The sequence below is a fragment of the Bos indicus genome, chromosome 5, assembly GCF_029378745.1.
Source record: "Bos indicus isolate NIAB-ARS_2022 breed Sahiwal x Tharparkar chromosome 5, NIAB-ARS_B.indTharparkar_mat_pri_1.0, whole genome shotgun sequence".
Classification (NCBI taxonomy): domain Eukaryota; kingdom Metazoa; phylum Chordata; class Mammalia; order Artiodactyla; family Bovidae; genus Bos; species Bos indicus.
The window spans coordinates 65,229,141-65,252,724 of record NC_091764.1 but is presented as its reverse complement, the minus strand read 5'-3'; the positions used below and the strand labels follow the sequence as shown (position 1 = coordinate 65,252,724).

At 37.4% G+C, this 23,584-nt stretch overlaps 1 protein-coding gene across 1 annotated transcript in view; it reads right to left on the bottom strand.

The window, feature by feature from the left end:
* Positions 1–23,584, bottom strand: part of UTP20 (UTP20 small subunit processome component) — an 87,512-nt gene that overhangs the window by 38,093 nt on the left and 25,835 nt on the right. The window contains exons 20-29 of the mRNA XM_019961167.2: positions 23,266–23,345; positions 22,657–22,900; positions 18,684–18,869; positions 15,280–15,370; positions 13,204–13,289; positions 12,300–12,425; positions 9,043–9,209; positions 6,982–7,190; positions 2,228–2,371; positions 1,552–1,631 (exon numbers count right to left, since the gene is read on the bottom strand). Of these exons, the coding sequence (XP_019816726.2) occupies positions 1,552–1,631; positions 2,228–2,371; positions 6,982–7,190; positions 9,043–9,209; positions 12,300–12,425; positions 13,204–13,289; positions 15,280–15,370; positions 18,684–18,869; positions 22,657–22,900; positions 23,266–23,345 (1,413 nt within the window). The remainder of the gene's footprint in view (positions 1–1,551; positions 1,632–2,227; positions 2,372–6,981; positions 7,191–9,042; positions 9,210–12,299; positions 12,426–13,203; positions 13,290–15,279; positions 15,371–18,683; positions 18,870–22,656; positions 22,901–23,265; positions 23,346–23,584) is intronic.

The following is a 23,584-nucleotide window of genomic DNA, read 5'->3' as shown; positions in this document are numbered from 1 at the left end:
AAGAGTACTGGAGTGGGATGCCATCGCCTTCTCCGGTAAATGTTTATACACTCACATAAAAACCAATGTACTACAACATGAAAATTAGGAATACAGACCACAGGTCAAATAAACACTTGCTGATCTAGGATATGCAACATTCAGACTAGGATCATTTGTGAAAGGAAAGGTGATGAACCCATCCCCAATAATGAAAGCCTCAAACAATGCCCCGGAGAGCGGGGAACACAAAAGCTTTCTAGCTACACATAAACCAGCAACTGTTTTACAGCGAGAGATGCGATCCTAACAATTAGTAGGAAGGTCAAACTGAAAAAATTCAAATAGTTTGGCTTTACCAGTTCATTATCACCGGAAAAAGAGCTCAAGCATTTGAACATGTTTAGTCCTGACAAACTCAAAGAAAAGTCCTAAGAGGTTATGTTCATACAAGTTTGTCCAGTAGATACTGGGGACAGTGTGGGCAGGCACCAAACAAGACAGTTTACATATTATCATCTCTACTGTCAACGAGAGGGAAACTGTAGAAGAGAATGAAATGGCATCCAGTGATATGGCTCTATCCTTGATGAGGACCTAATTCACATAAAAACGGAATCACTATTGTAAAGTCTTTTTTGGTGAAAGTTCTTCATACCTTATTTGTGTAACAATGATACAACTATAAAACGTTTTTCAAGTATGCCTATGAAGTGCGGCTTATAAACGTCCAATAAAAAAACAAGATATGAAATTGCTTTATCCAACTGGGAATTAAAAGAGCCCTTCTGACAGTAAAGACAAAACAGGCTTTCCTGAGGAAGACAATGTCAAGGTGTTCAGTTTGTTTTTGAAGACTATTTAATGACATGGGGAAATGTTCATGACAAAATATACATGAAAAATCAAAATCAAAAGATAGCTATATGGTATGATCCCAATTTTGTAAACTGATGCCAAGGTTTTAACTTCACTGAATCAATGACAAAACACATTTTCCTTTATTCTATCTTTTATTCTTCAAACTGGATAGGACAAACTTAAGTCTGCTGCCATCACCCTTCAGTAAATACATTTAATTTTTGTAACATAGCATCTCTGAACCATCAGTCAATGAAGGTTCTGTTAATGGCTCATAATGTCCATAAAGGAATACTGATTTGTGACCATCAGTGCTGCATGTAAATTTAGATGGCGTTTTATAAAGAATAGAAGAAAATGACCTAGAAAATCCAGGAAACCTATGAAATTTTTTAAGTGGGAACTGAGAAAAAGACTAGAATGCCAATTACAAATCAGCTTTTACTGATTTTCTGTTTCATTTTATATTTATACATAGATACACATGTAAAAGCATTTTTCCTGGATCATACTGCACCTATGATTTGGCAAATTGCACTTTTCTTTAAACTATGGATTTTGAGATTCAATGACTTTATTCTCTTTAACTGCACTAAACATAGTTCACTATGTGTAAAGAGCATAAATGACACTATTAGTTCCCTTTATTAGTTTTGACTAGATTAGTCTAAAACACTGATGTTTTTAAAGGTACAAAAAAAAAAATTTTACCTTGCATTTCTGCACCAGATACTAATTAGTTTCAGTAGAGGAGTAGGAGAATACTGACTTTCAGATCCAAGCCTGCTGATCTAGATACAAAATAAAAACAATACAAGATAAGAACATATACAGACTTGAAGGAAAAAATCAAACAACTGAAAAGCAGAACAAGAACAGAAGCCACAGGAGGACATAAGAGCCAAGAGATAGAGATTAATATTTAAAGGATAAACTGAACAGTGAGCAACTGTGCCTAAGATCAAGTCTCTGCTACAGTCTTAGCTATAACTACACCAGTTATCATCACCAAGTGGGGACAACCAGAGAAATCAAACAAGGAAACATGCAACAACAATCCCGGTATATTTTTTCTCACGCTTGTCAAAATCCAGAGGCATATCATGTGAGGTGCTACAAAAGTTACATGGCATTTGCTTAAGAGACACAGTCATATTCAAATTAGCCTTAAGTATAAATGCTACTATACCACAGAAACTAGCTCTTGAGCTTTTGGTGGTAGTGGAAGCAAAGAAAAGTGTTCTAAACTTCCAGAAACAAAGAAAGGCTTGACATGACAGAAAAGACCAGGATAAGCATTCGTGCCTGGGTGTAGACTGTGCGGGTGAAGTAGTAATAAAGGAAAAAGCAGATGATATCTGGGCAGAATGTGGGAATCAAGGTTTACCTGGGGCCAAACTACACCATGAAATACTGCATCAATTTCTTCTGTTCTGAATGGATAGGACTCCCAATCCAAAAAGATATCAGTTACCATTTTGATTCCAAGACGTCTTAAATTTTTCAGTGGGTTAATAAGCCTTAGCTGTATCTGTAAAATAAAGATCTTCTATTATAAGAAAATATTGTCTTTAGCTTTGATTCCTCAGGGAGGCACTTCTGCTCAGACAGCTAAGAATCAAGCTGGAAATCCTGCTAAGTCTGTTGACTCTGGTTCTGATTCACATGGAAAAATCAGTAAGTCATATTGCTTTTCTCACTGAACAAGAAGGGAATACAGACTTCAAAAAAAAAAAAAAAGGCGGTGAGATGTGTTCTATTATCAATGTCCAGCAAAATCACACTAAGTGTTCTCAAGGCAAAACAAAATCTCAGTGGGAACATCGGTTTTGTGTTCCACATTGTTTTACTTTTTTATTTAAGCAATTGTCTCAAGTAAAATTCTGGTTTCTTTTCACAAATATAACACTCTGCCATTATAATGCTTCAGATTAGGAAAAATAAAATCTAAATGTTCATTTCAAATGAAAGCCACTTTTCTATTTTTTTAAATTTGTATTTTTATTTTTACTTTTTTTTTTTTAAAGACTATGAGTTTTTGGTTATTCTTGTTAAAATTAGTCCACAGGACTGAAGAATTTATAGTTTCTTCAAACAGTGAAATACTTTGTGCAGTAAAGGAGAATGAAGTGACTGAATTAAGGCCTGCAAAGATCTCAAAATACACAGCTCAAAGGAAAATACAATTTGGAGAAAAATAAGATTTGTCTGTCTAGAGGCATAGAAGCTAGAGTCAGTAGATGTTTAAATTAACAGCAAATTTCTTTTATTAACAGGTATTGCTACTTCTACTGGCATCTCCTTTCCTACAAGTTATAAAATATAAATAATGCAGCCAATTTTTTAGGCTCAGGGTAGAAAAATATACTCAACCTATACTAATGAGTCCAATGGTATGCTAGCCATAGTCCTGACCTCAACTTATAATCTTCCTAAACATTTATTAAACTACAACAGAGATGAAAAATACCAAAGATATTTGACTTAGGACAAGAATTACTATAAATTAGAGAAAGGTTAAACTTTAGGGAGAATTTCCACTGGATCTTAAAAGATGAAGAGATTTAGGTCAGGCAGAGAGAAAAAAAGGCCTCAGAGAGATTTCTCCCAAGTACAGAATGTTGTAAAACCAAACAAATGGGAGAAGATTCAAAACCTAATTGTTTTTCCACTTGATTAACATATTGTGAGCTCTGGATATATAAGTGGCAACTTATTTTCTACACTTGACTTTAATTAGTGACGTTTAAAGCACACTAAAATGTATGAAGTCAGCACAAGTGCTGTAACACAATGAACATCAAGTCTTGTGGCAATGATAACATGGAGCAAACTCTCAAGTTACTTGTCATAAGAATCTGATAATCTGATGAATGGAGGTATCTGAATATGAAACTGAACATTTTAAATTCAAGAGAGTATGAAGATGCCATTGATTTGCTATGTAAATCTAAGGAATCACGATGGCTGACATACCCATCAAGTTTCTGCCATTCACTTTTAACTAACTATTACACAAGTTACAAAGAGAGGAAATGCCAGACAAGCACAAGACAGTGACACTGTTACAAGTCATTCTGTTCTGCCTCAGTTCCACTGACAGTATTTCCATTATTCTCTGGATCACATCTGGCGAAAGATAAAAACTATTACTGATATTTGAAGAAGCATGGTATCACGATACCCTGGAGCAGTAAGAAACTAACCTTGGCAAACATGACACCAAGTCAGAGGCCCCACTTTCCCCCACCTCCATCAGCCCCGCAAGGCCCCCATCAAGTAGAATCTGCATGTTCTATTCTCTTTTGTAACTACAGGGCCAACTGCCCAGTCTTCTCAGTAATTGTTGAGAAATTAAACTGGAGAAAAATCCTAAGAATGAGCAATTGCAGACTTTAATTCCTAGAGGAATACTCCATATGATGGAGTTTATGGACATTTACAAGTTACTTCCTTGCTTAAATATACCAATACAAAAAAACACAAAAAACTAAAACCAAATCAAAACAACCTTCAAGACACCATTTCAGTGTCAGTCAATGCCCTGAAGGATCTGAAAGCTACAAAAAAGTCAATGTTTGACTTCACTCAAATACACAAGGGCAGAATTTTAACTCACTTGAGCATATTACTGTGTGATAATTCATTACAGAAACTCAAGGAATTCCCTGGATTTGTTCAAGAATTAACAAGAAAGAAGAAAAGAAGGCTCTTATGTGTCAGGAAGGCTAGCACCTCACTGTCTAATGAACTGTGAAACTGTATAAATGAGCCTTTGAATTACTGATTGTTGACTCAGGAGTAAGGCTGCATTACTGAGTAACATCTTCTAAGTTAACCAGAAAGTCAAAGGACTTTCATGATTTAACATGTCCACATATAGGCAGTCACTGTCACTCACTATAAGACAAAAACTAAAATTCTGTTTCTTCTTGGGATATGTCAATACTGTTCTGCCCCAGGACTTTGTGCTACTAGTCATTTTCTCTGCCTGAAATGTTCTTCCAGCGGCTGGGTAGGTATAAGCTCAAATATCAGCTCTTGAGAGGTGACCCTGAACACCCTACTAAAAGCAGCACACATCTACCTCTAGTTATTTTAAATTCTTTACATCTTCATGTCTTTCCCTAACACGTTAATGCTTTCCTTTCCTTTTGTGAATGTATGGCACATATTTCTTAATGTCCTTGTCTAATTCTATCACCTGTATCATTTCTGGGTCTGATTCTATCCATTGTTCCAAAAGGTTTTGAGCTTTATTCTGGGATGCAGTTGATTCACTCAGAAAAGTTTGGTCTTTTTAGGCTCTGTTAGATGGAGCCACAGTAGCTTTTATGCCTGGGCTGATCTGGCTCCACTACAGAGACAATCCCCTTCCTAGGACACTCCTTGATGCCACATCTCATGAGGTTTCTGCTCTGGCTGTTGGGAACATGAGCTGCTTCCAGCCCTGTGTTAGCTGCAGGGCTGCTCTGCCTGTTCTCTTCAGGTGGTTTTACTGTTTCTAGACATGATAAAATAACAGGGACCAGATTTAGCCTCCCCTCTCAAGACACTGAAGAATATATGAAACAATGATTTTTTGGACACTGGACAGCAGGCAACAGAGGACATCCCCGAGAGAGGAGAAACAGTTGAGATGAGTCCTACACATTCCCTGACTTCCTGCCTGCAGACTTTGACCTTGGTATGGGAAGGAAAATGAGGGGACAATGGTGCAGCTCAGGGAGGCCAAGGTGGCTAGAAGTCACGAACAGAGGACTAGAGAGAAAACAGGGACACAGAGAATGACTTACAGATGTCTGCAGAGTCACCTCCTGAGTTTATTTTCCTCTTAGAACTTACCAACTGATGTTCTTCTATCATTTGGCTATTTATCTATAACCTCCCCAAGATACTGAGTCCTTACTATTTCATTTTCCATCTACAACAATGTCTGGCAGATAGCAGGTGTGAAGTAAGTATTTACTGAATAATTAAACGGACAGGAACTTTTGTTTGATCCTTCGCCCCAGTGCTTAGTACAGTATCTGACACACAGTAGGGGCTCAATGAATAAAGCAGCATAAAATTCTGGCTGTATCTAAGAGGCAGTTCACCAGGCACATCAATAAAACAAATGAGTTTTAGCCAAATTAAAACTGCCTATTTGTCATTAACAACAACAGCAGAATGTGAGTTAAGAATCAACAGCAGAAACCTGAATGTGGATTTTCACTTCAGGTCCTATCTCCTTCAAGAAGTCTTCAGTCCATAAAAACATTTTAAGTTCCCCTAAACTCCACAGAGTAAACTTATGTTCACACACTTGTTTCAACAGAACATAAATATATCATCTTTAAAATCATTCAGAAAACATTTCCTAAGCACCATCTCATGAAGCCTCCTGGCAGTTAGCTAGTTGGCTTGTCATGCCCAATCTTGCTACTTACCTTCACTTAAAACACTGCATTTAGAGTAGGTAAGCATTTATTTTTACAAGAGCTCTGGGCAACTCTATCTCAACAAGGACAATGCCAACAGTGTTGTCTTCATTCTCCAAATACTCTGAATAAATGAGAGTTAGAAGACGTGTTTCATACTTTCAGGCTTCTGAAATTAAAAATCTAAGAAACATCAGTTTAACTATACCAGACTTTGGTCTCTGAGACATAGACAGAACTAAATGCCTCCCTACCGTTTCACCTCCTTTTTAAATAGACACTTGATACAATCTGCATTTTCTAGCTATTCGTAAGTATTTATAACAGTGAAGATTCCCATTAATAGGAAAGGTCATTTTAAAGAGACACCTTACATAAGAAAGATTTAACTTAGAATGATGTTAGCTATGGGCTCCAACCAATTTTCCAAGTAAAACACCAACCTGTATTAGCCCAAGAAGAAAGTGATAAAAGTCGCTCAGTCATGTTCAACTCTTTGTGACCCTGTGGACTGTAGCCTGCCAGGCTCCTCTGTCCGTGGAATTCTCCAGGCAAGAACACTGGAGTGGGTAGCCGTTCCCTTCTCCAGGGGCTCTTCCCGACCCAGGAATCGAGCCAGGATCTCCTGGATTGCAGACAGATTCTTTACCAGCTGACCTACCAGGGAAGTCCTATTTGCCCAAGAAGAAAGCTAAAGTTTAAAGTGAATCTTGCTCACCTTTTCTCGTTGGTCAAGGATGTGTGACACAGTTGCAGTCATGCAGAGCAGTAGCTGCAGAATCTTTGGTAAATATGTGCTGATCAGGTGACTAATGTTCTTTAAGACTATCTCAAGGCTATTTAATATGCCGTGCTGACGACCCAAAGGAAGAACTTTAGACAAATCTAAATCTTCTACTGCTTGAATGACAGCGGTATGGCATTCTCCTGGTGAAACACAGAGGAGCAGAGATAGCATGTGAAGCGAAATATTAGCTCGTTCCTATTTACAATTATAGCTTCCTTTCAATTTCTCCCAATAATACAGCATTTTCTACTGTTATAATTTACAGATGATAATATATTTTCCTTATTTTTCTCCTTTTGATTCTTACCAAACATTAAATGAGCTAGATATAGTAGGTTTTACTATTATCACTTTATAAATGAGGAAACTGAGGAATCAGAGAGAGTAAGAAACCTGTGAAAGAACTAAGTCTCTAAGCCCAATTCTTCCCCTATTTATACAATTCAGCAAAACCTGAGGAATTCCATTTTATTAATATTCTATCAACTTTCCACATTTTTCCCTCTGAGCTTTCACGGACTATGCTAATTTTAGCAGTTTCAAAGAAAATACCTTGCTATGTGATAAACTCTTTTAAAGCCGAGAATCAAATGTTTTATTTCTCTTGCAGTCGCTTGCGAATAAATAAAACAATAGTCCTTTATAAATGGGTGCCAAACTGATTTCATAATTTACTTAAAAGACTTGAATTGTTATTGTTTGAGCTTTACTTCAGACCAACTGGTATGAGATCATGAGCTTGCTGATTCATATACCTAAGTGGTTTATCCATAAGGGTATCATTTATAGCTACCCTCTTACAACAGAGGCCACTGCACTGAACAAAAACTTTTGTATTCGTTAACAGCCAACTTTCTTCACAGGGCAATATTATACTGAATGAAAACTTTTTAAAAAGCTATACCTATCATTAAAAAAAACAAAAAGCAACACATGACCCTACAAATAAATCTATGTTTGCCTAAAGCAAAGCAATTATAAAACTGGAACACAGGTATTGTAGTCAGGAAGATCTGGATTTGAATCCCAGCTTCATCTGGGTTCAAATCCCAGGGCAAAGTACTTACCTCTCTAAGCCTGTTTCCTACCTGTAAAATGGCAACAAATAAATACTGAACCCTACTGTGGCTGTTTTAAGGGTCAACTGAGTTGTAGGTAAAGGAGCCTGTCATTAATTCTGGCACGAAGCAGATGAACCTCACATACTGGAGAACATATGACAGAACATCACACTGTATACAGTTACTAATCCACTTTGTTTAGACTGTGAGGTTAAGAGCAGAGGTTATAAATGCTCAGTTTTCTATTTTCAACAGTGTCCAGGGCACAGGAGGTATTTGACAAATTACTATTTAGTAGGTGAATGACTCAGTGAAACAATACATGCCAGGACAATTAAGATTCATTTTGCAGCACACTTTAAGTTTCTAAGGAAAAACCTATTCATCGTATATGGAGAAGTACCACTTTTCAAGGGCTTCCCTGGTGGCTTGGGTTGGTAAAGAATATGCTTGCAATGTGGGAGACCTGGGTTTGATCCCTGGGTTGGGAAGATCCTCTGGAGAAGGAAATGGCAACCCACTCCAGTATCTGTGCTTGGAGAATTCCCAGGGAGAGAGGAGTCTGGCAGGCTACAGTCGGTGGGGTCACAAAGAGTCAGACACGACTGAGCGACTAAGCGCTTGGCACATGCTCTACAACTTGGCACCACTTTTCAAATGGCCAAAATGTACAAGAGAAGCAGAAAACACACATTTTCTAATCAGGGGCTTATTAGCGCAAGGCCGATGATAATCCCAAGATCATTTGTGAGGTCTACCTAATTCAATCAAAATTTATATGAATTGCATGTCAGCAAAAAGACCACCACTGAGACTGGGAGGAGCAACCAACCCCGAGAAAGACGCCCAAGAGTGTGGGGGAACAGCCTGAGACAGCAGAGGTCTGAGCAGAGAATATGCATTCACAGCGCGGCAGGCAGTTGATACCTACCGTTCCTGAAGTGCTTCACAGGCTCAAATAGCAGGTCTAAGAATATCTCGATCTCTTCTGGCTGCGTCCCAGCCAGGAACCTCAGGACGATGGACATGCGGGTACCAGAAGCAGATTTCCCCTGAGTTTTACTTCCAGTCTTATTCTTCATTCGACCATACAAAATTCTAAAATGTCCAAAGAAGGTTATTTGTTTGCACATTAACCCCCAAACATTATTTTCTTGCACATTAATCCTAAAACACAGTTGTTTTGTTTTCCTAGAAGGCTGGAATAGCAGCTCAACATATTTAAATCAATGTATTCTAAAACAGGGAAGAATGAAATAAAAATCAAATTTTTAACATGGAGATTTTAAAATAACAACAACAAACAAGGCAAAGGGAAACAGGAAGAAGAAAATGTTAAAGACAATGACTGGAAGCTGGTTCTTTGGAGGAGGGAAAAAAAGAAATAAAACAGGCAGGCCAAAGATAAGTCTCAACAAGGAATAATGAAAACAGGAATATATAGATTAAAACGAAGTAAAATAAGAGAGTACAACTATAAGTAAAACAAGGAAGCTGGAAAGATTTCAATTAAATGGGTAATCTTCTGGAAAAAACCGACATCTATAAATAGTCAAAAGGAACCTAACAAAACCTGAAGAGATCAGTAATCATGAGTAAACTTGGAGTCAACACAGTTTTACAGATGAATTGTTGAAACTTTCAAGGAGAAACAATCCCCATGATATAGTTCCACAGCAGGGAGAAAGAAGGAAATAGTCCTTTTTCAGGCATGGATCTAGAGATTATCATACTAAAGTGAAGTTAAGTCAAAGACAAATATGGTATCAATTATATGTGGAATCTAAAAAATAATACAAATGAATCTATATACAAAAACTGACTCACAGGCATAGAAAACAAACTATGATTACCAAAGGGGAAAGAGATGGGGAAAGGGATAAACTAGAACTACGGGATGAACAGATACAAACTATGCATAAAATAGATAAGCAATAAGGATCTACTGTATAGCACAGGGAACAACTATATTCAATATCTCATAATAACCTAAAATGTAAAATAATCTGAAAAATATATACAAATAATAATCACTTTGCTGTACACTTGAAAGTAACACAATATTGTAAATACTTCAATAATAATAAATACATAATGGGGAGGGCGGGGGAAGTCCACAACATTTCTGAAAACAGTACCCAGCGCTGCATTAAAACAGTATTAAAGCTGAATAAGGATTATTCCAAGAATGCAAGAAAGAATCACTAGTAAAATCTATTAATACAGATCAATGGCTTGTAGAAAAAAGTTAATACGATCATTTAAATACATGTCAATAGGCATTCTAATAAAATTCAACATCCATTTAGTAAAAAAACTAAATAACATAGCAATAAAAGCTACCTTCTTAGCATGGTAGAACTACTGACTTAACATTCAAAATTTAGACAATGGTTTTCAAACTTTTTGATATTAGGATCCCTTTTTACTCTTAAAAATTACTTAAGAGCTTTTGTATATGTGACTTTTATCTATTATTATTTGTCGTAGTACAAGCTAAAACAAGTTAGCATAACTAACATTTTTAATAAAAATTGTATTTTCCAAACCTGCCCCTCTCCAAATTAGAGATCAGAGGCATTGTTGTACATTTTTTTCCTCTCCAAATTTCTTTATTGCCTGGCTTATCAGAAGATAAATGAATCCTCGTATCAGCTTCTACATTCAATCTGTTGCAATATACTGTGGTTGAAGAAAATCCAGCCTTACACAGATATGCAACTGGAGAAGGGGAATATATTTTGTAAACTTTCAGATAATTCTTCTCAGATAATTGTGAATATTCTACTTGGATTCTGCACCAAAGCTCAAGAAGAGGCAGTTTCTTAAAGGCTAGTTGCAAGGTGGAATCTAAAACCATTATCAGTGAATTTTGTAAACTCTGTTACATTAAAATCCATCTGTCTACTTTGCACTTTGAACAGATCTTTACCCATGAATGATTCTGTAATATGCATCAGTTACTTGGAAAATCTGAAAAAAAATTCCATGGAAACTAGTGAGCTGAAGAAGTGTTTTATGCATACCTCTTAATTCATACAGAATAATAAAAAGACAAGTACTCAAGGCTCAAGACTCAATAAGGGCAGTGAGTGAAATCAGCTTTTAATTTTTTTTTTAAACTCTAGGTCTGTGGCAATGAAGAATGACTAACACAGTTTGGAGCCACTGTCCTGATTCATGCTAAGCACCTGGAGTTTTACACCTCACTGCTTTTGCCTGGTCAGCACAAACAGCAGCACAATGAGGAAAGGGAATGTCTTTATGAAGAAAGTTTTAACGTCGTGGATGTCCTAAAAGCATCTCTGGGAAAGCCCCCACCAAGAAGGAGCAGACCACACTTTAAGACAAGCACAACTGTTCTAGAAACATTACTGTTAAATACAGTAGCAAGACAAGGATAACTACAACTACCACCACTCCAATTAACTCATGTAGGCTCTGTAGGGAATACACAGATCAAACGACACAACAGTGAAGGGGGTATTTATATCAGAAAAGAGAAGACAAACTTCATCTGACCACTACTGACTAAGAGGCATGGAGTCTGTCTTCTGGTAGAGAAAATGGATAATAAGAGGCCATGTTGGATGATTAAGTACTGTGAAGAAAGACTGTGGTGTGGGCTCTGAGAGGGGTGGTAAATGAAAGAGATGTTAGAGAAGCAGGTCTAGGCTAGGTCATACCATGCCCTTAAAGGAGTAGTAAGCACTCCATTTGTTGTTCTCAGTAAAATGGGACCTCAAAAGGTTTTTAAACAGGGACTAACAAGCTGACTGATGATTATTATTTACAATTATTTTTGACCCAGAAAAATCCAATGAAAACTATAAAAACTATAATAAAGTTTTATACATGGTTAGTTTTTATATCTCATAATTAGTTACCTATCAAACAAATACATTATTTTTACTATTTCTCAATGGTTTAAACCTTAGAGAAATACTGGATTTAATTTTAATAACACAATTAAAAAAACAATGTCAAGATTTTTCCTCATATTAGGGACAAAATATTTAAAATAAGTCTCTATAACAATTTGACTTTCCCCAAAGAACCAATTATAAAAATAAATAAAATTCAAGATGAAATATTCCATTATAATTGCTGAAAGAATCATAATACTATATTCACAACTGTTTTTGGGACCAACCCTTAAAATATCAGTTTTGAAAGAGTATATATTACCTCATCAGAATAGGAAACAGTTCTGCTCGGTGGGCTGCTTTCACCACTGTATTATCTTCAGAAATGCTAAAATGCACTATCTCTTCCTTAAAGTTTCTGTCTTCAAGCAATCTTTGTAGGTTTTCCCTTTACAAATAGAATTTAGCATAAATCATCACTTAATCAAAAATACTTTTTAAAAATATAATAGAGTAATAAATATATACATAAAAGAAACAGGCATTAAGAATATTTTACATTGTAGCTGACATCCATAAAAGAAAGTCTTCACACAAATACCTTCCAAAATGGCAAGTTTCAAATTTTAAAATGTAAGAGGGATCATAGTGAAAGTAAAAGTGGCTCAGTTGTGTCCGACTCTTTGTGACCCCATGGATTATATGGTCCCTGGAATTCTCCAGGCCAGAACACTGGAGTGGGTAGCCTTTCCCTTCTCCAGGGGATCTTCCCACCCAGGGATCAAACCCAGGTCTCCCGCGTTGCACGTGGGTTCTTTACCAGCCGAACTACAAAGGAAGCCCAAGAGGGATCATAAGGGGTTAGTCAATAATTCAGCCGTTTAAAAAAACATAATATGAAAGCTTTCTTCAGTTCTTGGAGGGTAATTACGACGATTCCTTAAGTAATCATCAAGATTTTAATGCCATTATATAAGCAAGAAGAAATGACATAACCTCAACACATATTTTTCAATTAATACTCTCTCTCCTACCTTATTATCTATGAAGAAGCACTCTTAACAAACAAATATACTTCTAGTTTTCATTGCTTACCTGAAAATAGCATGATTACCTTAGAAAAGAGAGTAATTTCCTGGGGCCTTTAAAAAATTATAAGAGGCTCTCTGGTGAAAAGAGTAAAAATAGCCCCCTAAACAGCATTTCTTTAGCTTCAAATAACTTACCTGTAAGGGAGAATATGTGGATGTTTATATGTCAGTATGCAATCCAGTGTTATTTTTTGTACCATCTGATCCTGATGTAGCAACAACTAGGAATGATATTTTATAAAATAAATGAATGAAGTCAGATATACACATGCCATCAGATAGTAATTTACTTTTACTAATTTGCTAAATTAAAATTCTTAGAATCTAAATGTTTAGATGTGGGTTAAAGATGATTCATGACAATAGCTTTACATTGTCCTGGAGGTAACAGAAAATAAACAGAATGTATGTAGAGAACAAAACAAAAACACAACTCTGACAACTGCATCCCACATGGCAGACTCTCAGGTCTGTCTTTTGGCCAAGGCCAATTCCCTACATGACTTTAGGTTTACACCAACTGGATTGGTCCTGTAATGAGGGAAAGCTCTTATACCATGAAGGTAACCACAGTCAGTAAGATGCCAGGAAAGACCCAGCTCTGAGGCCTCTCTGATCAGTCCAGATTTTTGCTTCCTGTCGACAACTGAGAGTTTTGACTTCTGATTTTATAAACAAGTTACATCTGAATTATACATAAAATACGGATAAATTCTGCCAAAATAATGTTTCATTTAAAAAACCTCCAAGTGAAAAGAGAAAATCTTATTTCCCCAGATAGCTTAGAATGACATCCCATGCTTAACTCTGCTTCTGACACCAGTTTTTTTTTTCTTCTGCAACCTTTTCTGAATTCAAGGTCATATACTATAACTGCAATGGACTACTACTCCACCTACTTTCATTCAGTCTACCGGATCCTGAAATGCTAGGGCTCCATAAGGCTAACTCGCCTAGCAGTGCAAAGTAGCAGCTCTCTTGGTACAAACCCTTACTCCCTTCTAAAACCTAAATCTCATGAGACAACTAACATTTTGCTAAACCCACTGTTAACACAGCCAATCAATGTTTCAGTTCAGTTCAGTCGCTCAGTTGTGTTCGACTCTGCGACCCCATGAATCACAGCAGGCCAGGCCTCCCTGTCCATAGCCAACTCCCGGAGTTCACTCAGACTCACGTTCATCGAGTCAGTGATGCCATCCAGCCATCTCATCCTCTGTCGTCCCCTTCTCCTCCTGCCCCCAATCCCTCCCAGCATCAGAGTCTTTTCCAATGAGTCAACTCTTCACATGAGGTAGCCAAAGTACTGGAGTTTCAGTTTTAGCAGCATTCCTTCCAAAGAAATCCCAGGGCTGATCTCCTTCAGAATGGACTGGTTGGATCTCCTTGCAGTCCAAGGGACTGCAAAACACCACAGTTCAAAAGCATCAATTCTCTGGTGCTCAGCCTTCTTCATAGTCCAACTCTCACATCCATACATGACCACAGGAAAAACCATAGCCTTAACTAGATGGACCTTTGTTGGCAAAGTAATGTCTCTGCTTTTCAATATGCTGTCTAGGTTGGTCATAACTTTCCTTCCAAGGAGTAAGCGTCTTTTAATTTCGGCTGCAGTCACCATCTGCAGTGATTTTGGAACCCCAAAAAATAAAGTCTGACACTGTTTCCACTGTTTCCCCATCTATTTCCCATGAAGTCATGGGATCGGATGCCATGATCTTCGTTTTCTGAATGTTGAGCTTTAAGCCAACTTTTTCACTCTCCACTTTCACTTTCATCAAGAGGCTTTTGAGTTCCTCTTCACTTTCTGCCATAAGGGTGGTGTCATCTGCGTGTCTGAGGTTATTGATATTTCTCCCAGCAATCTTGATTCCAGCTTGTGTTTCTTCCAGTCCAGCGTTTCTCATGATGTACTCTGCATATAAGTTAAATAAGCAGGGTGACAATATACAGCCTTGACGTACTCCTTTTCCTATCTGGAACCAGTCTGTTGTTTAGTCACCCTCAATTTCTTTAAAATCCACTAAATCAGTACTGTCTAAAACTGTTTCTCAAGGTATAGACAGTATCTGTTAGTTAAAAAATATATATTTAAAATGTAGAAATCAGCCCTAGTCAACAATTACTGAAAACCTAGAAGTTATTTGGGTAAAGAAAATGGTAGAGAAAAGTTCACAACTAACTACAGTGACAAGAATTAATTTTACTTACCTGAAGATACAGCTCATATAATTTCGATTCCAGATATAAGGCTCGTGGATTTGAAAACTTAGAGAAAACTTGCAAATGAGCAATTAGCTGCCTAAAATGCACAAAACAAACAAACAAAAGATACAGAGAGAAAAACAGAAAAAAGAAAAACCAGAAATAAAAACAGACATTATTTTTGTAAGATGATAGTATCTACCAGTTTTCTCTGACAAGTACTCTAAACATCTCAAATACAGTTTCACTGTTAATTACACTAGCAAGTTTTAATTACTTGAATTTAGGAAATCATTCTCCAGAAATTCCAAATCTCAGGCAGGCCCTTCTCTGAAATTCAGGCTCCCAACCTCAGAAAATCATTCAGGATGTGCTTAGAATGGTTTAAACACATATGGTTAAGCAAATATAGAAAGAAAGTAATCAAAACACTAACATATTCCAAAATTGAACACAGATGATTTTTGGAATGATCCTTTTTTTTCTGTCTAGTTTTTATGCAGTAGACAGGAAAGTGGAACATACTACGCTTCCTCACTTTCATATAACATAAAAACTGATGTCAGGCAACAGAGGTCCAAGTTTGGATAACCATGGCTCTTGCTTACCAAGAAACAGAAAGACAGAACAATGTTCTGCGGTTGGAATTTAAATTTGAAGATGGGGTTGCCTTCAAATAAACGGTACCATCAAAACAGAATGAGCAGAGAGCTTCTACTACATTTACATGTTCAACTTCCTAATACTTAAGATTCTGTGAGGCTTTAAAAACACTTGAGAAAACTGTTTTCTCTCTTTGTATAATTTAAAAGAGGTATTAAAACTTAAAAAAAACAAAAACAAAAACCCTGAATGAATAAATTACAATCTTGAGAGATATTATTTGCCTATTTCAAGAACCTAAGCAGGGAGAAGTGAAGAGAGGTGGAAACAAAGCCACATGTGTGGTTCTGCCATTCTGAGCTGCTGACTTTGGGAAAAGTCACAGAATGTCTCAGCGTCTCATTTTTCATCTCAACTAAGAACAAGACTTTCAGCTTTTCTGCAGGACTGAATTAAAGAAAACAAGCTGTGGTACTTCAGTTCTTAAGAGCTTAGGGAACAACATATTTCTTTGCCTAAGAATAGGCAAAAAAAAAAAAAAAAAAAGCAAAACTGAAAGTCTTACTAGTTAATATAGAGAAAAACAGTTGGAAATTATGACCTCTTTAGATATTGTAGAAAAACAGGGGTAAGGGAAGCACTATTATTATATTTAGCCTAAATGCCTGTGTTGATTAGTCTTATGTGTCAATCTAATTTACCGTCCCAGCTATATAACAAAACACTAACCTAGGTGTTGTGATGAAAATATTCTTGTACATGTGGTTAACATCCACAACCAGTGGACTTTAAATAAAGGAGATGACCCTTAATAATGTGGGTGGGCCTTATCAAGTCAACTGAAAGCTGGAAGAACAAAAACTGATGTTTCCCAGAAAAGGAATTCTGCCATAAGGTTGTCACACTGAAATCCTACCCTATGAATTTCACATTTAAGACTACAGCATCAAATCCTGCCCCGGTTTCCAGCCTGCCCAACAAATTTTCTAGTAAGCTCTGACTGATACAATGTCTCTGTAATTACTTATCACTGAGCCTTTGCAGTTTTACAAAACACAATTTTAAAATCTACGGAAACATACATTCCTTTCCTCAACATTTACTAAGTACTTTTTATGTGCCATGTAGCCTTCAAGAGACAAACAGAAGTTACTTTACAGATTCTCATTAAATACCTACCAGTAAGGGGTATGTTCCACGGGTTAATAAAATTGGACTATGAATATACTGAGATGGCCTCCAGAAGAACGTGTTTATCCGTTTACTTATACTTTCAATGATGGTGAATGCTAGCAACATTCTAGGTTTGGCTACAGGGGGCAGGGAAATTAACCAAGACATGGAACTTGTCTTTAAAAAGCTTTAAATTTACATGGAAGATTTATTAAAAAAAAAATAATATCCATGGCAAGGAACAGCATCTGACCAGAGGAGGTGTTATCAAAGTTTGAAGGTGGGTAGATAACTAGATAATTTCCAGTTTAAAAGACAGGAAGAGCTTCACTGAAGAGGCAGTGTGAGAACTCAGCCTTGAAGTTATGACTAGAATTTCCCTTGGCAGCAATGAGGCAAGGGCACTGCAAAAAGAATGCTATAGCAAAGGTCCAAGGATAAGAACAAAGGATGTATGAGTGCCTGAGTAGCTTATTCATTCACTCAGCAAACAGGTATGAGGACAAACCTTTGGCCAGCTGTTATGCTGAAGCACACAAAGACAAACACAGCAATCTCTGTCTTAGGGGAAGTAGTAGGCGACAGAACGCTCAGAGCTGTGGAGAGGCAGAGCAGGGAGGTTGGGCCATGATCTTTCTCGCCCCTGTGCTTTATACACTATTTCCATCAGCCAGCAAGTCCTGTGCCTGGTAAACTTGTTTTTCTGCTCCAAAGGTGATTTCCTCTTTGTAAAAGTCTTCCCTTTGTGGTAGAATTATTATTATCTTTTTTACTGTGCTCCTGTAACTTCTTTAAAAACATTTCTTCTATTAAAATATTTCACCAGGCATTAGACTGCTTCCAGCTCTGCAGAGGCTAAAGACTGTTCATCTCTGTAGCTCTGCAATTAGCAGAAGAACCTCAATACAGCTGCTAAATGCTAGGCGAATAGATGACTCATGGGAAAGACTCAACAAGTGGGCATGTGAGATTGAGATGCAAAATGTTACAGTAACACAGCAGCACCAATCTGGTGAATCCCTGGCACTTCGATTCAGACAATCTTTAAGTAAGCTGAAAGCACAGTCCCTTCTTTTTTCTAAGATTTCTAACAATTTAGGTAAATGAATAATCCAGAGAGCCGGAAAGAGAATATAACAGCATGAAAAAGTGAAGAAAGCCAAAAGTAATCAAGACAGAAGTCAAAAGATAAAGTTGAGAGTGCTGACACCCTTATTTATAAAAGAAAAGATGTTCCATTCTGTGTTCCCCTAGCACACAAACATAATGTCCCAGTGCTATGGAAGAGAACGGCAAAGGTCAAGGCCATTTAACTGCTACAGGCCCCAGGGCTCTCATCTATAAAAAGGTGCTACGAGCAGATGATTCCAAAGTCCCTCAACTCTAACACACTGCAGCTAAACAAGAAAAAATAAAAAATAAGCAAGCAAAGGAAAAACACTCAGAACACTAGCAGTTTTCTTAGGCTATAAAAGAAAATCCTGGGAAGATGCAGCAGTCTGGTAAATAATTATCTGAGTAATTTCATCTCATTCCTGGCTACTTCACAGGCGGTCATTCGAGGTCTCTTCCTGCCCTTCCCTAACCCTAACCCTGGGCTGGAGCCCTGGACCTTTCAGCAATGTTGAACCTACTTTGCCGCAGCTCTTCTTGTCTTTTTCTTCTGTGCGGGTTCCTCTTGGGGCCCCAGCTCTTCCTCCAGCTCGTCGTCGTCTCTGGCGGCAGTTTCCTCTTCTACTTCCTCTATTGCCAGCCCTCTGCCTTTTCTTCGAAGATCCTGGGTTGGCGCAACCTGCAGATCTGCTGGGTAATACTCATTGCTACAGTGGAAAGACAGTGATAAGAGACAGATATCCTAAATGCTTGTGACAAATGTGTGCCCCCAGTTCACAGACTCACACACAGAAAAACACCAGAGGCCCCTTAGTGGAGGTCTTCTACAACATTTAAATTCAGCCTCTCTTAAGGACCTTATTTGACAAGTCAATCACTAACTGCAGAAGAGAGCCTGCTTCATTGTTACACTGTTGAGAATAACTGAAATGTCTATTTTGGACTAAGCTGAAATCGGCCTCCCTGTCTCTGGAACCACAACTCGGGGAGGAGTGCGTAGGGGTAGATTATATTACAGTGTTTAGACCATGCTGTATGTGTATCCCAGATACATTGTTTTCAGGATGTCCTTTCAAAAAGAGGGCCACAACAAATTCCAGTCCTCCAGGTATGGCCTGGTAAGACAGGGGGGACTATCAATTCTGTTGCTTTTGAGGGAAGTCACAATATGACAGACTCGAATGGAAAGTCCAGGCAATGAAAATCATTAATGCTTCATGTTTTGGCTCCTCTAAGCTTGTGCAGTTGGTGTTCGTATGTGTTACTGAATTCCATAGCTTAAATTTTGGTCCACTGTTGTAGGTAACTAATATTACCTTGAAGGCTATTGTTCAGTGCATTACTTTTGTGTCACTTTGGTTCATTAATCTAACAATTATATTGTCTATTCTGTGTATAACACTGGGTTATAGATGTGAGGAAACTGATCAGCCCGACTAAGTCCTCACTCAAAAATATACTGACACATGTTTGAGGACAGCATCCTACAAACACACCTTGAAAAACTATACTACAGGTTAATACACTACACCACACCTGGAGGCCTAAGACACTATCATGCTCAATGCTATATTCTTAGCTAGCAGGATCTTTCCCTTAATAAATTAAAAAAAAAAAAAATGAATGAATTGAATGAATGAAATGAACAAAGTTGCTCTGTCCTTTACAAATTGTACCATCACTATTTAAAAACATCTGTATTATACTCTCAACGCTCAATTAACCAAATGACGTATTTTTAACCTTTACCTCCAAGCACAGCATGCTCATTCATTCATTTACTAAATAAGATAGTTCATACAAAGCACTTATAAGAGGGTCTATAAGACACAGCAAGTAGTCATTAAGTGTCACCTATTATTAAGATACTGTTTCTATTGTTAGTCATTCATTCCTGCTGCTGGTTTGGGCTTCTTAGAAAATGTTTACAAGGGATTCACAGTTAGTACTAATATCAAATTATTTGAAAAATATTTAAAAGTATAAATGTATAACCCCCCAAAAGTAAAAGCCTATAATGTACTTCAAAGCCAGACTTAAAGGTAACTCTTGGGTTTTCCATTAGTTTGGATCATCTATCAAGATATTGGTTATAGGTAATAAGTGCCAATTAATGTTAAACATTTTTTAAAAATTATATCTTTTCAGTCATTATCTTTTTAAACTCAAGAGACTCACTTCCTGTTACAGCCTCCTCTCTCCATCCCCACCCCTACAGTACCTAGCCCTACTAGAGATAGACGTTTACATGAGACTAAGGAGTAATTTATTTCTTTACGGAAAAACTTAAAAAATCAACATGACAGGAACTTCATATCCTACTAACAGCTTTAATACCAGCTTACATAGGTACAGCTCCTTGAAATTCACGAAACAAATGATAAACATTACTTTACATGATCTTCAAAACAAGGAAAGGAAGCTAAATGTCACTGTTCTCATTCTAGAAATAAATTAAAGCCCAGAGTGAAAAAGAGAAAATCATTACACTACTACCACCATATCTGTTGACTTGTGTGCATCTTTGCTTTGTAACCTTTCCCAGAATGAATTATTCATGCAAACCTTTTTATTTATGCATGGGATCCTTTCTCCTCTTACCTATTCAAAGACAGGGCTCTATCGATTTTACCCCCTCTGGCATGACTAATTTCCCCTCCCTTTTGGATCACTCATACCAGCATTACATATAGAGACTGTTTAAGTTAAACAGTAACACCACAAAAGGCCCTCTTTCCGTTCCCACACTTCCTTCCACCTATGTCTGCTTCCTTTCTACAAGAACTGTCCATCCTTGTCATTTCCATTTTTCTTCTCCATTTTCTCTGAAGCCCATTTTAATCATACTTTCATCCCTATCAGATTAACTAAAACAACTCTTGTTAAGGTCAATTCTAAAGCCAAAAGTCAATTCTTATTCTTCATCTAATTGATGTCTTAGAGATCTGATTCCACTGATTACTTTAAGAAATACTGAGTGGTCTTAGTTCTTCTATTACTCTTTCCTGAACTCCTTTGCTGGTTCCTTAACCTCTGAATATTGCAGATGGTCTTTGGAAATCTTTGCTCCCTACATTTACACCCCAGGTGTGACTTCACTCCCTATACTTTTAAAATCCATCCATATACCGATGAGTCTCAAATTTCTTATCTTAAAAGCAAACCTTTCCTTTGAACTTTAAACTTCACATTCAACTGTCTACTTGAAATCTCTACTTAGATGTCTGTTTAGTGTCCCAAACTTAATATATCTTTAAACAAAACAAAACAACTCTTAATCTTCCCCACAAATCAGCAAACTTCTGCATTTCTTCCAATCTCAGTCAATGGTTAACTTTCTTCTTCCAGTTGCTCAGGCCCAAAAAAACCTTATAGATATCCTTAATTTCTCCCTTTTTTCCTTCCTGCATAACCCCCACCACTCACAATCCCTATCCTACATGTAATGTTAGCAAATGCCTCAGGTTAATCTAGTTGTGATTCTTCAAAAACGTATCGTTTTAAATTGAAATCTGAAAAGTGTCCAGAATTCAACTACTTCTCACCATCTGCATTACTCCCACCATGGTCAAGTCACCATCATTTCTTGCACAGATTTTTGCCATCTCCTCCCAACTCCCCTCCCCAGTCCTTCTGCCCTCACCACTTCTGTCCCACAGTCCATTCTCAAAACAGAAGCCAGAAAAATCCTCGAGAAAACATTAGTTGCGTAATCCTTGTTTAACCTTCCCAAAGGCTTTCTATTCCACTGACGATAAAAACCCAAGTCTTTACTGCCACTTCAAAGCCCCTACACAAATTCATTCTCCTGTTAAATTTTTTGCTTTCACCTCCAACTACTTTCTTCCTGGATCACCCTGCTGTTCCTTGGGAAGGCTGGCAGGCCGTGGTTTGTGGTCTGCCCAACCCAACCCTACACCATTTTCCCATGTAACAAAATGATAACGGAAAATTTACCTTTGATTGACTAGTACTGTTCTATATTCTGCACCCCTTATCTTTAGCGTTTCAAAGCAATCTGACTCTTCACAGAGCGTATCTAGTCAAAGTAAAACAGTACTCCAGAAAGTTCTTGTTATTCTTTGAGAGCACATTCCTCAGCGTCATGAGAAACATTCAAGAGGTTCAAAACAGAGTGGCTGGGGTTGAGTTACCTCAAAGTACTTTTAAGCCCTAGGCAGGCAAAACAACAATGAACAATAGGGCAAGAAACAACAAGGCCACTGTGCATTGATCTAAGTCAGTATGGCCTTTCTCACTTTGCAACCTGGAATTTTTTATTAACACCATTTATGAGCTGGTTAGATTTTGATTCATGTAAGAACAAGTGAACAAAACTAGTTTATTTGTTATTCACAGAGCCAGTGCTTTAGAGATGTGCTAGTGATTTGAAAAGATGACAGATGTAAGAACTCAGCCAATCTGGGAATTTCACTTTGTACCTTCTCTTCCTCATACCCTACTAGGGACATATTCCTAGCAAAGAACACTTACTTGATAAATCTCAAGAAAAGTGGGGAAAGCTCCCTGGACCGTGGCTCTACCCTTTCTGGGAATTTTGCCAGAGCTCGCCAGAGCAAAAAACGAAAATTGGTGTGGTCCAGTCTTTCCTGAAGGGCAGTTTTCAATGTCAACTGCTTGTGATAAAGAGCTCCAACGTTTCCTTCCTGAGTCTGCTCCCAATTTGCATCTCCAATAGACTTCTCCTCATCTCTTGTGTCATTCTGCAATTCTTTCTCTGAAAGAAAAAAGGTCATCATAACCAGAAGAGAAATATTACTAATAACATCTATGTATGTCTTCCAGTGGGGGAATTTCCTTCTCTAGTAATACAAGCAAACAATAAACCGTATCCAAAGGTTATTAAAGATAATTTATTTCTCATTTCTGTTTCCCAATTTCATGTGTAATTAAGCAACAGAAATTAGGGAATTCCCTGGCTGTCTAGTGGTGAGGACTCTGCCCTTCCACTGCAAGTAGAACAGTTTCAACCCCTGGTTCAAGAACTAAGATCCTGCAAGCCTCACAGCGTGGCCAAAAAATAATTAATAAACAATCATTCCCCCCACTCCTCAGTTCTCTTCTTTAAATTCCTTTACATACCAGCATGTGTAGCTGCTTTTTCTAGATGCTCATAGTAGACTTTCCAAAACTGCTTATTTTCCATTCCATGTGCATAAGAACTAAGAGTAAAGATTATAAAACAAACATGTGATATGGGTTTTATTTTGAGAGATCTCATAGGGAAAAAAAAAGTAAAAAAGGATATAATTAAAATATTAAGTTATCCCTGAATTGAGTCATAAGCAACTTTTATATTTATTTTTCAAAACGCTTGCACTACTTAGAACTAATAGTTACGCTTTTGAGAGGGCACACATAATATATTTCCAATCTGACAAAAAGGGTAGACCACCTGAAG